Source organism: Stegastes partitus, unplaced genomic scaffold, assembly GCF_000690725.1.
Source record: "Stegastes partitus isolate 25-593 unplaced genomic scaffold, Stegastes_partitus-1.0.2 Scaffold286, whole genome shotgun sequence".
Lineage (NCBI taxonomy): Eukaryota > Metazoa > Chordata > Actinopteri > Pomacentridae > Stegastes > Stegastes partitus.
In genome coordinates, this window is record NW_007578017.1 from 237,230 (window position 1) to 248,743 (window position 11,514).

Consider the following 11,514-nt stretch of genomic DNA (forward strand, 5'->3'; position numbering starts at 1 on the left):
CAGTGACGACACGTACTGTACAGAACCACAACTCAGGCATCAGGAGTCAGCCGAGGCCGAGTATCACACACATTTTATTTGTGTATGGACTTTGTGTACGAGAATCCTAATGCAGCAAATTGGAGAGGTGTGACATTATTAAGTTGACACTGGTAGTCCTTATCATGTCAACACAGACTGGAGGTGGCAAACAGAGCAGAAAATAAGGTCTCGAGGACGCAGTGAAGGAGACTGTTGGAGAGGCGCATCTATTTCACCTGAAGAAACCCTTCCAGCAGAGCAGATAGAGATCAGAGGACAGCTGGGTTCAGGCCCAACGCTCGCTCACAAGCCCCAGAAGTAGCTCCTTCTAATAATTTGTGCTGTCGGTGGGAGGGTTGGACTAAAACTTATTAATCCTCACACAAAAAAAAGTGACAGGATATTTTGCCACCCCCATGGCTGCTGCAGTGCATCTGTCAGGACTGAAGTCTGAACAAAAGCCACAATGCCACTTCCTCATTAGGATCAGGAATTAAAGGCTGCGATGTCGTTACACGTATATTTCTATTCTGTACACAAGGCACAGACTTCGACTTTAATGCTTCAGAATCAGCGTGTTTTCATCACTGTGATAAATGTCACTTTGCCTCCACATCCAGCACCACAGCGACACGTATGTGACTCGTGTACTAACGCCGGCATCAGTGTCGTCGTTAGGATGGAGGACGGGACCCGGCGCGAGAAAGAAAAGCCAAATGGCAGACTGGTCCAGGTTTTAAGGTACGTGTCGGAGACAAAGGGCAAAAAACAATAAATCTATGAATGCTATGATAAAAACGTGTAGGTTTTGATTTTTGGTTTGGTGCATGATCCTCCAGTGAAACAGCTGTGGACGGCAAAATGTTTGGAACAATCCCTGGAGGCTTGAAAACTAATCTCTGACTGCTATGGATTTGGTGAGCGTTAATGCGATTTAAGCCTTAAAGTGTTAATCCTCAAGATCCTTAAGACACTCAATGAATTTGAGTTTTGCAGCATCAACGCTATATGTTAATGACCATCTCTTCTGGCTGGGCTTCACCATATAGTCTGTGAGGCTGCACATTGCAGCTGAGGAGATGATCGATGAGAACTCCAGGGAATCAAACTGGTTAACCGTGGTTACCCATACTGGTTTACTGGGGGATTCTAGACTATGACCCCCACGTGCATGCTTTTCTTGAAAGGCGCGTCATGTGATATCAATCAGAATAAAACCAGGCGACTCCCCGGAGCGACATCTGAAGCTAACGAGAACCAAAATGCACATATTCATAATAAGAAAGAGCTCAGAACAGATGTCATTAGCAGCCTTAATAACACACACAGTCCCACAGCACACAACTGTTTCATAGACAAGAACAGTTGAGCACAAAATCTGGTGGTAAAAAAAAAACAATTAAATATTTTAGAAGACTGGTATCTGATGAAAACACACAAACCTAAATTGTACAGTTAAATATTAGCCTATAATATCCTGGTAATGTCTTGTTTTTGTGTCAATTTCATGAAACTTTTTTGTGAACAACAGAACAAAAAGCAGACAAACCCACAAACAAACTGCATTTACACAAATTCTGTTCAGTCCAAACCTAAAGTGACCCACAGATAAACCAGAACCATCACTAAATCTGCTCGCGTGTGCACCTCCAGTGACAGTAAGCACGCTGTTAATTAAGCGACATGTAAGTACATTCAGACCTGATGGTAATTCAGCCTCTATGCAGCACACTGGAGACCGACAGCGAGGCAGCAGATAGTACAGCAGCCGATGTTAATTTACTTCTGTGAGAAAATCTCTAAACCACATTTACAGATGTGAGTGGCAACATAATTGATTTTCTCATTGACTGTCAGGGTGGAAAGAAATTACAGTAAAAAAAAAAGAAAGGCTGCAACACAACATTGTTTTTTATTTGTCACTGTTTTGTTATTGCCTGCGTCCTTCTATTAACTTCAGCTCCTACCTGCATCATAGCAACACATGTGTGGGAGGTTTCTGACCTGTTGAGAGGATCGACCACGATGGCCCGGGGGTGGGACATGTTCCCCTCCAACAGAGTCTTCCTGGTCTGAGAGGCTCTCTCCAGCCGGGCCACGCTGATGGTCTTCCTGTACCCATCGTTGGTCCAATACAAGTTATTCCCAATCCAGTCCACTGAGATCCCTTCAACATTGTCGAGTTCTACAACAGAATCGGCAACACGGAGCTAGTCAGAATCACCAAACACAGGATGAGCATAAAGAAAACCAGAGCTCTTTGATTGGTTTGTCTGTAAGTAAAGACAATACATGTGGAATAACCTGACAATAAATTAGTTTAAAGGAGTCTAACACTTGTGTTTGGTGCTTTGTGCATTTATTCTCTTGGGCAACAAGACATTGTTTGGTAAGAAACTGTATTGTAATGAAGCTGATTTCTGTATCCATGATGAAGAACAGTTGTCTGGTGGCAGACTGGTAAAACAAATGTAAGAAGTCTTTGTTGGTTCTGTTCCCTCTTGAGATAAAGTAAAGATCCAGAGTACACCGAGTGTGTTCTGAGTAGATTAAACATGTGTGACGAGGCTGTATGATAACACTAAAGCCACGGGAGGGTCACTAGTATACGCTGCTGCATCAGTTTAATGCATTCTGGGAAAGTGCTGCAGTTAGAAAAAAGAAGAAGCATTTTCACCTACCGTCTTTGAGTATTGTCTCTCGGCTGTTTCCATCTATTTTTTGCCGCCCAATAAGAAAACTGGTGGTGTCAGCAAAGTAGATGTGTCCCAGTTCCGCGTGATAGTCAATGGCTCGAGGGTTTACCAGGTCCTCGATGGGCACCATGTGCTCATCGCTGGACTTGATGTTCATATCCAGTCCTCGGATAACCCCGGGACGGCCCTTACCGTAGAACAGGAAGAAATCGTTTTTGGGCTCTGCAAAGCAGGAGAGGACAGACCCCTTTTTACTGTTATTGTCAATTAATTGGTCTAATTCATCAGTGCTGATCCCAGCATTAAACCCTCTTACCCGCCACATTGTTCTTATATGTTTGCCAGAGCCTGGGCCATCCATTCACCTTAATGGAGCCAGTAATCAGTGCCAATGACTATACTCTCCTCCCTCAATCACGCTCCTGCTACAAAGCTGCCTTGAGAGTAAGAGAAGGAAAATGCTTCAGCAACCAGACAATCGCAATACTTACCTTGGCTGTGAACACGGCTTCTGATCTAAAATAACATGGTGTCTGGGTGGAAAGGCAAACACAAAGGCCCAGAAAGCTGAGGCAGCTCCTCGGCGGCCTGCCAGCCGCTCAGGGGACCGTATGTTCTCGAACCCTTTGGGATCCACTGGAACGGCGAGAGGAGGAATGAAGGAGGGCTTCCATTGAGAGAAGCAGACCTCTCCCCGCTCTCAGCCCCTACCCAGGAGACCGGGATGCTGGGGGTGAGGACCACACATGCCTCGCTTCAATTTATCATTTTGCGAGGGAGAGACCAACTACCCAGGAGACAATTAAGCAATGCAAGAGACCCAGATATCAAACCCCATTGTGACTGCTGCATGAAAAAAGACTACCATTTAACACCAAATCTCATTATGCTTAGGGAGATGGAAAGCGCCAGCAAGACAGAGATAGCTGGTGTCATCAGAACATCTATGAGGGGGGAATAAATCAAACGTGTCACGCCAAGCCTCCCAATGCTTCGTTACCCCGATCGAAATGTGGTGGGCTCTCAAATTGTGTCATCAATTTGATCCTCTGCTGTTATTGTCAACTACACAATGTCCAGCAATTGATCAGAGCAGCCAACAAATGCAGACAAACTTAAATCCTCATTATGGCAATAATCAATCAGGCTCGCGACAGGTCGATGGCAGAAAGCTACTTTCAAATGGGTCTGTATTCAAAAGCCTTTATCTTTATCACTGCCAGTCTGGGGCTATGCATGGGCGACACATCCTGTGAGTCCACAGGCACATGGCCAAGAGCAGCAATGTAAAAGAAAATCACTTTTCCAGCATCAGTAGGATTCGACTTGATTAGGAACAGAAAGTATTGCACATGAAAACCTTTCAAGGCATTAGTTTGGAGTCAGGACACCTGGGTAGCCGACAGGAAGCATGCTAACACCAGCTAGTAATAAATAAAAGCACAAAAAAACAGATTTTGGCTTTTTAGGAATAGCAGAATAGCAACTAGCTGCAGAACTCCCGACTGCATAGATCAGTTTGCCCTCGCAGTTCCAGCAGAGACAGTTTCTAATCGGTTGGGACGCAAACTGACCAACACAAGGTGCTAAACAACGGCTAGCATGGAAACACAAGTGAAAAAACAAATCAGGAAATAAGATGAGAAGGTGCCCAGAGTAGAGCTTCAGTCACATGTTGGATTGTGGAGAACCACCACCAGCTGCTGCTTCACAGCAAAGTTCAATGAAAGCTTCCATCTGCTCTCTGAGCTCCAAGGAAAGGTTCAAGCTTTCCAAAAAAAAATGAGCTAGCCATTAAATTTTCTGAAGAAAAATGGATTATCTTGACATCTTCAGTCAACCTAATGGTCTGACGGAAAGATGTCAGGGAGAAGCACATTGTTGCTGCGGCATTGATCAGAAAGCTGACGTTGGTGTTCATTCATCCGGACAATGATAACTTTAATAGCTTCCCACTTTTGGACGGTTTTCAGAGCACGAACAATCTGCCAAAAACCAGCTCGCTGATCATTGTCAGGCCTCATCCTGCGCATACATCTTTTTTTTTGTGAGTATTTCTCTGAAAAGGAGGCGATGTTAGTACAGAAGAGGGGATTAGAATCTGTTTGTAGTGACAAAGTTGACAGGAATGCCAACTGCACTGGAGAAGTCATTGACTGATGTCACAATTGATATGCTTCTGAATCGGAGGTTCACGGAGGAGCCAGTGACTGAAGTGAATACCGAGGACTGAGTGACAATGAAAAAACTTCTCCCATTTGCATCAAACTATTTCTTTGAGGAGAACTTTTCAGCGTTCGTGTACCTAAAAAACAACTGTTTGGGGTGAAAAGTTTGCATCTCTTTCTCAACCGCATTTAACACCTCATCACTTCCATCCAAGGTCTAGTATCCCACTGAGAGACTAAAGCATGTGTTTGTTACCTGATAATTAACATCGATCTGCCTGTTTTCTAATAACTGACTTTGACATTATGAACTTCTAAACTGAGTGTTTTTCTGGGGCTGCAAAATATTTTCATCTACAAAACAGAGTCACACTGAGAACCAACATTTCAGAGCAACATTTTTATGGAATAAATGTTCATGCACTAAAATAGACATTTATTTAGATCCGAGGCAAAATATGTACTAACTTTTACAGGCTTTCCCGTCAAAGCCCAGGCTGTAGCCGGTGCGACAGCGGCAGGTGCTGGACTTGTAGCTGCCGCTGAGAAGGCAGATGTGAGAACATCCACCCGGCTTTCCATATGAATCCACTTCACATGCATGACTCCTGACTGCAGACAAAATCAGAAGGGACAAAAAATCACTACACGCCAGTGAAGCGTCCTCCGTCTGATCCGTCACAGATTGCAGCTTGTGAGTCTTTAGAAGGAGGAAGATTCTGACACACACTTGCACATGTTTGCTTATGGAGGAAATGTCCTTTACCTTTCGGCTGAGCGAGTTTGTGGTAGACACGGAGTGCTCTCGAATTCCCCAGGCTGGCTAGTGTCCTGCTCTCTGCTGTGATGTTGAACCTTTGCATCTGCAGCAGCTCCACAGTGGAACTCCCTTTGGAAGGGTCAGAGTGGATAGCATAGAGGTAGTCCTCAAACACAGCTAATGCATAAATGTACGACACCTGAAAAACAAGAAAGATCCATGGTGCTTTTTTACATCATCCGTGAAGCCAAACACAAGTAAAATCATAAAAGGAATAGAAAGAAAACAACAAAAATAAATGAATGAGAACTCTGTTAGAATGCACCAAGCATGAGGGGGGCAGGAGATGGCTGGCGGTGGGGCTGTCTGTACATTTGGCAGCCTATACAGGGCCAGAAGCTGGGCTCCACTGGGAGACCACTGGCTCTGACACCACAGCCTCCATGCTACATTTAGCAGGCTGACACCCACACACAGCGACATGGCTGAATGAGCTGTGTTCACAGGAAGTACACCTAAGCTCACTGGCCCACACCTTAACATCAGGGGCACCAAGAAACACGCGTCAGAATAAATAAAAAAATAACAAACAAACCACTGAACCGTCTCTCTCCGTGGAATTTGGCCTCAGCACTCTACTTTTTGCACGGGAACTTTTTCTGAGCTCACACATACAGTCCAGAAAAGGTGTGCATATCATGTTCCTTCATCTTATAGCACATGTGATGCATTGTGCTCTCTGAACTGAATATGTGTGAGAGAAGAAGTCAGGCAGAATTAATCTCACAGGAGAGAATAGAAAAGAAAAGGTTGTGGTAATTGACAGATGAGAAATTTCAATGAGCTAAAATGATTCTTGCTTTTCCTCAACGCGGTATTAAAGCAGCCATCAAATAAAGATGAAGGTCGTCTTCAGTGAAAGAAATCCTGAACATGGATTAACTGTCTGTAAAAGACGAGTGCAGCCTCATAAATAACCTGCAGTCTGTCTGATGGCCAGCAGGGGGCGGCGCCTCTGGTTGATTATATAGAAGACGATGAGAAAATGGGTCAACTTCTGACTCGTTTTATTACCTCAGTGAAATTTTTCTGAGTTAGTTTACACTCTCATGGGCTAGTTTTAGATCTTTTGAGGCTCATTTTGCGAATGTTGGTCCTAATTCCAGTAAAATAGATGCTAGCATTAAAAAATATATTTACGGCCAAATTCTAAACTCAAAAAATGGCTGAAGTCACAGCGGCTAAGTCAGAATAATCCACAGCTCTTCAGCCCACCCAAATTAAATTAAAGGATATTTAGACAGTTGAGTACTTTTTTTAAATTACATGTTTTCCTATGTGGGAACCAAATGAGGGGAACCACACACTGTCAAGTGTGACCAGCTTCAAATGAGAAAATCCTGGTAAAATGTAAAACAGTGTGAGTCAGTAAAACCGTGAGCAAAGCAACTGCTTCTCACCAGAGATGCTAATGGCTGTGACATTAGAGACCGCATACAGTGTGTGGAGAAGACAAGACGTTTGTAATGCAGATGCAATGACGTGAAGATCCTCCGTCTAATGAGGGCACGAGCAAATGAGCGAGACAACATGGAGCTGAGAACACCTGCATACACAATAAGGCACTTGATATGTATATTCTGCTTTCCTCATAAAGGCTGACGAGCTCATAAAGGCTGAATATATAGTCCAAGTTGGCTGAAAGGGTCTTTTAATGAATAACCATAATTTTGGATGAAAGGCCTGAAAAGTGTACTACAGGAGAGAGCCTATTGATATGCTCATTTGGAAGACAGCCTGACATGTGACTCAACTCCTTCAACCTAATAAACCATCTATCCCCCTTTCAAAAGACCTTTTCTGTGAAAATGAGGAGTGAATTATAACAACAAGCCGTGAATATAGCACCTGTCTTGCAGTGATAAAGCACGGCGCCCCACAATCAGAGCATTAACCAAGAAACCCCCCTCATGTAATGAGAAGGGCGACAGCTCTGATAAGAGAAATCAGATTCCCACTCATGTTTGTCCACAGTGGATCCTCATGATGTGGACTCTGTGGAAGCAGGAGGATATTACCTACGGTGAAACGTGACACTCACCTGGCTGCCGTGGATGACGGTGTGTCTGTTCCTGCCCTGGTAATCCACCACGTCGATGTAATCCAGGTAGGCATCTGCCCAGTACACCAGCTTTTTGACCACGTCCAGCGCCACCGCAGTGGGCTGCTCGATTTTATAATCCACCAGCCGGGTCCGGTTGGTGCCGTCCATGTTGCAGCGCTCAACCTTGGCGGCGTTCCCGTAGTCGGTGAAGAAGAGCATTCTGCAGAGGGCGGGAGTGTTACGATGATTCAGTGCTGTACAGGATATTGTCTACTTTGCTGTGAGCGCCGAGTCTCGTTCCTCGCTACAGATGTTTTAAGGCCTATTTCCTTTACATGACAGTAAGTAAATCACAACCACAGCACGCAGACGTACATTATCCTCCAGTACACCTTTGTGGATTGTTTTGGCTCGGCTGCTGCGCCGCTGCAATAAACTCAAACATCCAACAAGACCACAGTTTGCATGTAAACTATAATATCTTCCTTTAAATGCAGACTTTGTGGCTGATTCTAGGACGACTACAATCATCTGAGTGTAGGTCCTTGATAGTGTGACAAACTTTCTGTTGTGTTTTTAATTGAGTAAACCAAACCTGCCACTTGAGACATTGGAGTACCTGAGCTTTGCATTTACTCCTGAAGCGTTTAAAGTGGTGATACGAGCAATAAAGCATCTAACCACCAGCCCAGGTACAGAGGACAAGGATCCAGATGATGGTAGAATAAAACAGCACACGGTTATTATTTCCATGTCTCTCTGTTGTAAGGACGAGTGCAGGAAGCATGTGGAGGACAAACGTCATGCTGCCAAAAGAAATTATTGAATTTCCCTTCTGGGATAAATAAAGTATTTTTCATTCAAGAAACTGTGCTGGAAAATCGAGAGCGGTTTTCAAACAAACCGAGAATTTAAAAGGAAGAAAAAGAAGCAAAAATAGTACGAGAGAGAAAAAAAAACCTTTAATAAATTGCATTCAGTAGTTTGGATTGTTCTGCCTTCATGAACGAGCTCTGCCCTCCCAGTTCACTCCTACCTGTAGGGAAGGAGCTGCTGCTTAAACCGGCCAATCAGGACACACCTACATCCAATCATGTTTGAGGTCCCGCCTCCTCAGTGAACCTATAACCTCTTTAACCTCCAGAACAAGATGGCTTCCGTGTGTTTACCTTCATGTGTTGGGTTTATTTAACAGGCTGCTCGCTTTAATCATGCAAATAAACTTAAATTTAAAAAGTTTTCTCTGAAGCCACTGGACCAAATAAAGAAAAACTAAATGACGTGTCGTCCACGTCCACCTCTCATGCTTCCTAACACCCCCACATGGCCCATCAGCTGGTCCAGGTTCATCTACACGGGTTGACCTCGATCCTCATGTCTGTCCCAGTGAGCTAGAGAAGGACTTCTTCACCAAACATCAGGTTAATGTTATCAGTGTCTCACTTTGCTAGCGAGCAGATTAACCTGCCAGCTGATAAAATCTTCCAGCGACGGCTCTGATGTCCATTAGAGCTTCGCTTTGTCTGCTTCTCTCTGCAATCAAGGCCCATTGTTTCACACATTACTGAGAATCCTGACGTGTACGTTGAAGCTGAAGCCCAGCGTTTGTTTTCCACCCGGTGGTTTGCCCCCGTGGTTCTGGTTCTGTTTGGCGTTAACAGACAGCGAGGAACTTTTTTTGCGTCAGAATTGTGCATCTAAAGAGCTTCAGACGGTTTTATGTTTCATCGGTTCAAATATTAAAAGTCAATCTGCAAAGTAGAACAATGACTGCAGCAGCTGTCGGAAAGCAAACAAAGAAAAGTCTGCGTGCTGCGAGGACGGAGAAGCAGCACAACATGGAATACTCAATCAGGTACAAGCACGTCCAAGTTAAGTGAAATTAAGTGAGGTAATGCCCGTACTTACTGTGTGACTGTTAACAGATTAGCCACAACAAGTGAACACTAATGAACACACAACATAATGTAAACCATGACTCACGTCTATCAGGAGCAAAGGAGGACGCCGTGTGCTGCTGGCACGGCGCCACCAAACATCTTAGGGACCAGCTGAATGAATAGTTGGCTCAGCAGAGGAGTCATTGTGATGCTAGGAGCTGCTGTTCACCATTCACTTCCTGCCAATAGTCAGCATTGGTTTCCATTAACCGTGATTGTGATCCTAACCGAACCCCAACAACAGAGGTGGTAGATCAGAAACCATCGTATGAATGGTTTTAGTGATGATTGTTCAGCGTCGGAGGCTCTGACCGGCTCTGTTGTGACTCGCCGGCTCAGAAGACGCTCAGGTGAGTCATTCTGGGAGGCGATGGCACAAATGTTTTGTCATTAAGATTAGAGAACTTGCTTCCTCTGGGGGTGAAGAAACTCCAAAACTCCCCAAAACCCAAGGTTATTAAAAGATAAATCCAGAAAAGAAAAAACACACAATCCCCTCACTGGACACTGACTGATAGAAGCAGAGGCGTAATTAGCTCTCACAATAAAACCCTAAATCAGGATTCATATGATGCTACGAGTCAAATACAGGCAAAGTAAAGCAAATACATTAAACCAACATGCATGGAAAGAATCCTACATGTAATAAAACAGAGAAAAGCATATAGACGGCTAAAAACAGCAGCAGACTATCTTTAAATGGCGTCTAAAAATGTCCAGTCAGACGGCTCTCTGATAGAAGCACCACGACCTGGAGGCAAACGTAATAAAAGCAGCGTTTTCCATTTCCTTTGTGGTAATTTCGGGGACATTTAGAAGGCACGCTGCAGAGAACCTCGGGGTTTGTGCGCAGACACAAAATGATAGACAATGTGTGATGCACAGAGGAGCCGAACCATTAAGCACCTCAAAACCATGAGAAGGGCTCGAAAATCAATTCTGTGAGACACGGGGAGCCGGTGTAACTCACAGAAAACAGGTGTTGTACGCCACGTAATGTCTTCCTTTCCATAAATAACCGGCAGTAACTGAAATGTTCTTTAACTGTAGTAAAAACCTCTCGGAGTACCAGAACTGCTCGGGTCGGCACATTCACACATTAACATGGAGGGCCGGCCTTGCTGGGACTGTGTGAGGACGGATCTCCAGCAGAGTCCAATGATAACAAGCTGCAGCCAGAGGAAGACGGGAAGCCGACTTAATCTGCAGAAGTCTAGTCGGGGGAGAGATGGGCTGCCCTTTGAACCCGAGACCGGGCTGCTCTGGAAAACTGTCGGCGTCAGCGAGGGACCCGGCTCCCCGAACAGGTGCGCCTCCACGTGGCATACCAATGACGGCTGTCTGGGATTAGGACGGTGCTGATGCTGTGCTTGTGCGCTCTGCAGCCACAATGAGATCCGCACTGGATTCTGGAAATGAGCCCCCATGATACCAGGAGCTGTAGCGGGACCAGTGAAAAATGGCACATGTGGACTTTGAAGACGTTGTTAGACCTGACAATCAATAGATATGTACTGTAAGACTGTTCTGAAGTAGAACATTTCTGTTCATGTCATAGAGCAGCAGCAGAAATACCTGATTTCTAGCTGCTTTTATCAGGTTTGCAGTTTTTTTACAATAAAGATCGACTGTAATTGTAAAAACTCTTTCACACTCAGTTTCTTTACTGTAAAATAATTCTTCATCAGGATTATTCTTTTAAAAATAACTATTCTGCTTCATTTGACTCTGTCAGTAATTTGTAGGCTTGAAGATGGCAGTTTGTAAGACGGCTGTAACATGAGAGGGATGTATAGATGTGTATGTATAGCTATATGTACTTAGT

General features: G+C 44.4%; 1 protein-coding gene across 1 annotated transcript in view; it reads right to left on the bottom strand.

Moving 5' to 3' along the window:
- lrp1bb (low density lipoprotein receptor-related protein 1Bb) overlaps positions 1–11,514 on the bottom strand; it is a 187,997-nt gene that overhangs the window by 128,716 nt on the left and 47,767 nt on the right. Inside the window, exons 8-12 of the mRNA XM_008282795.1 lie at positions 7,747–7,969; positions 5,652–5,844; positions 5,354–5,497; positions 2,703–2,939; positions 2,026–2,206 (exon numbers count right to left, since the gene is read on the bottom strand). Of these exons, the coding sequence (XP_008281017.1) occupies positions 2,026–2,206; positions 2,703–2,939; positions 5,354–5,497; positions 5,652–5,844; positions 7,747–7,969 (978 nt within the window). The remainder of the gene's footprint in view (positions 1–2,025; positions 2,207–2,702; positions 2,940–5,353; positions 5,498–5,651; positions 5,845–7,746; positions 7,970–11,514) is intronic.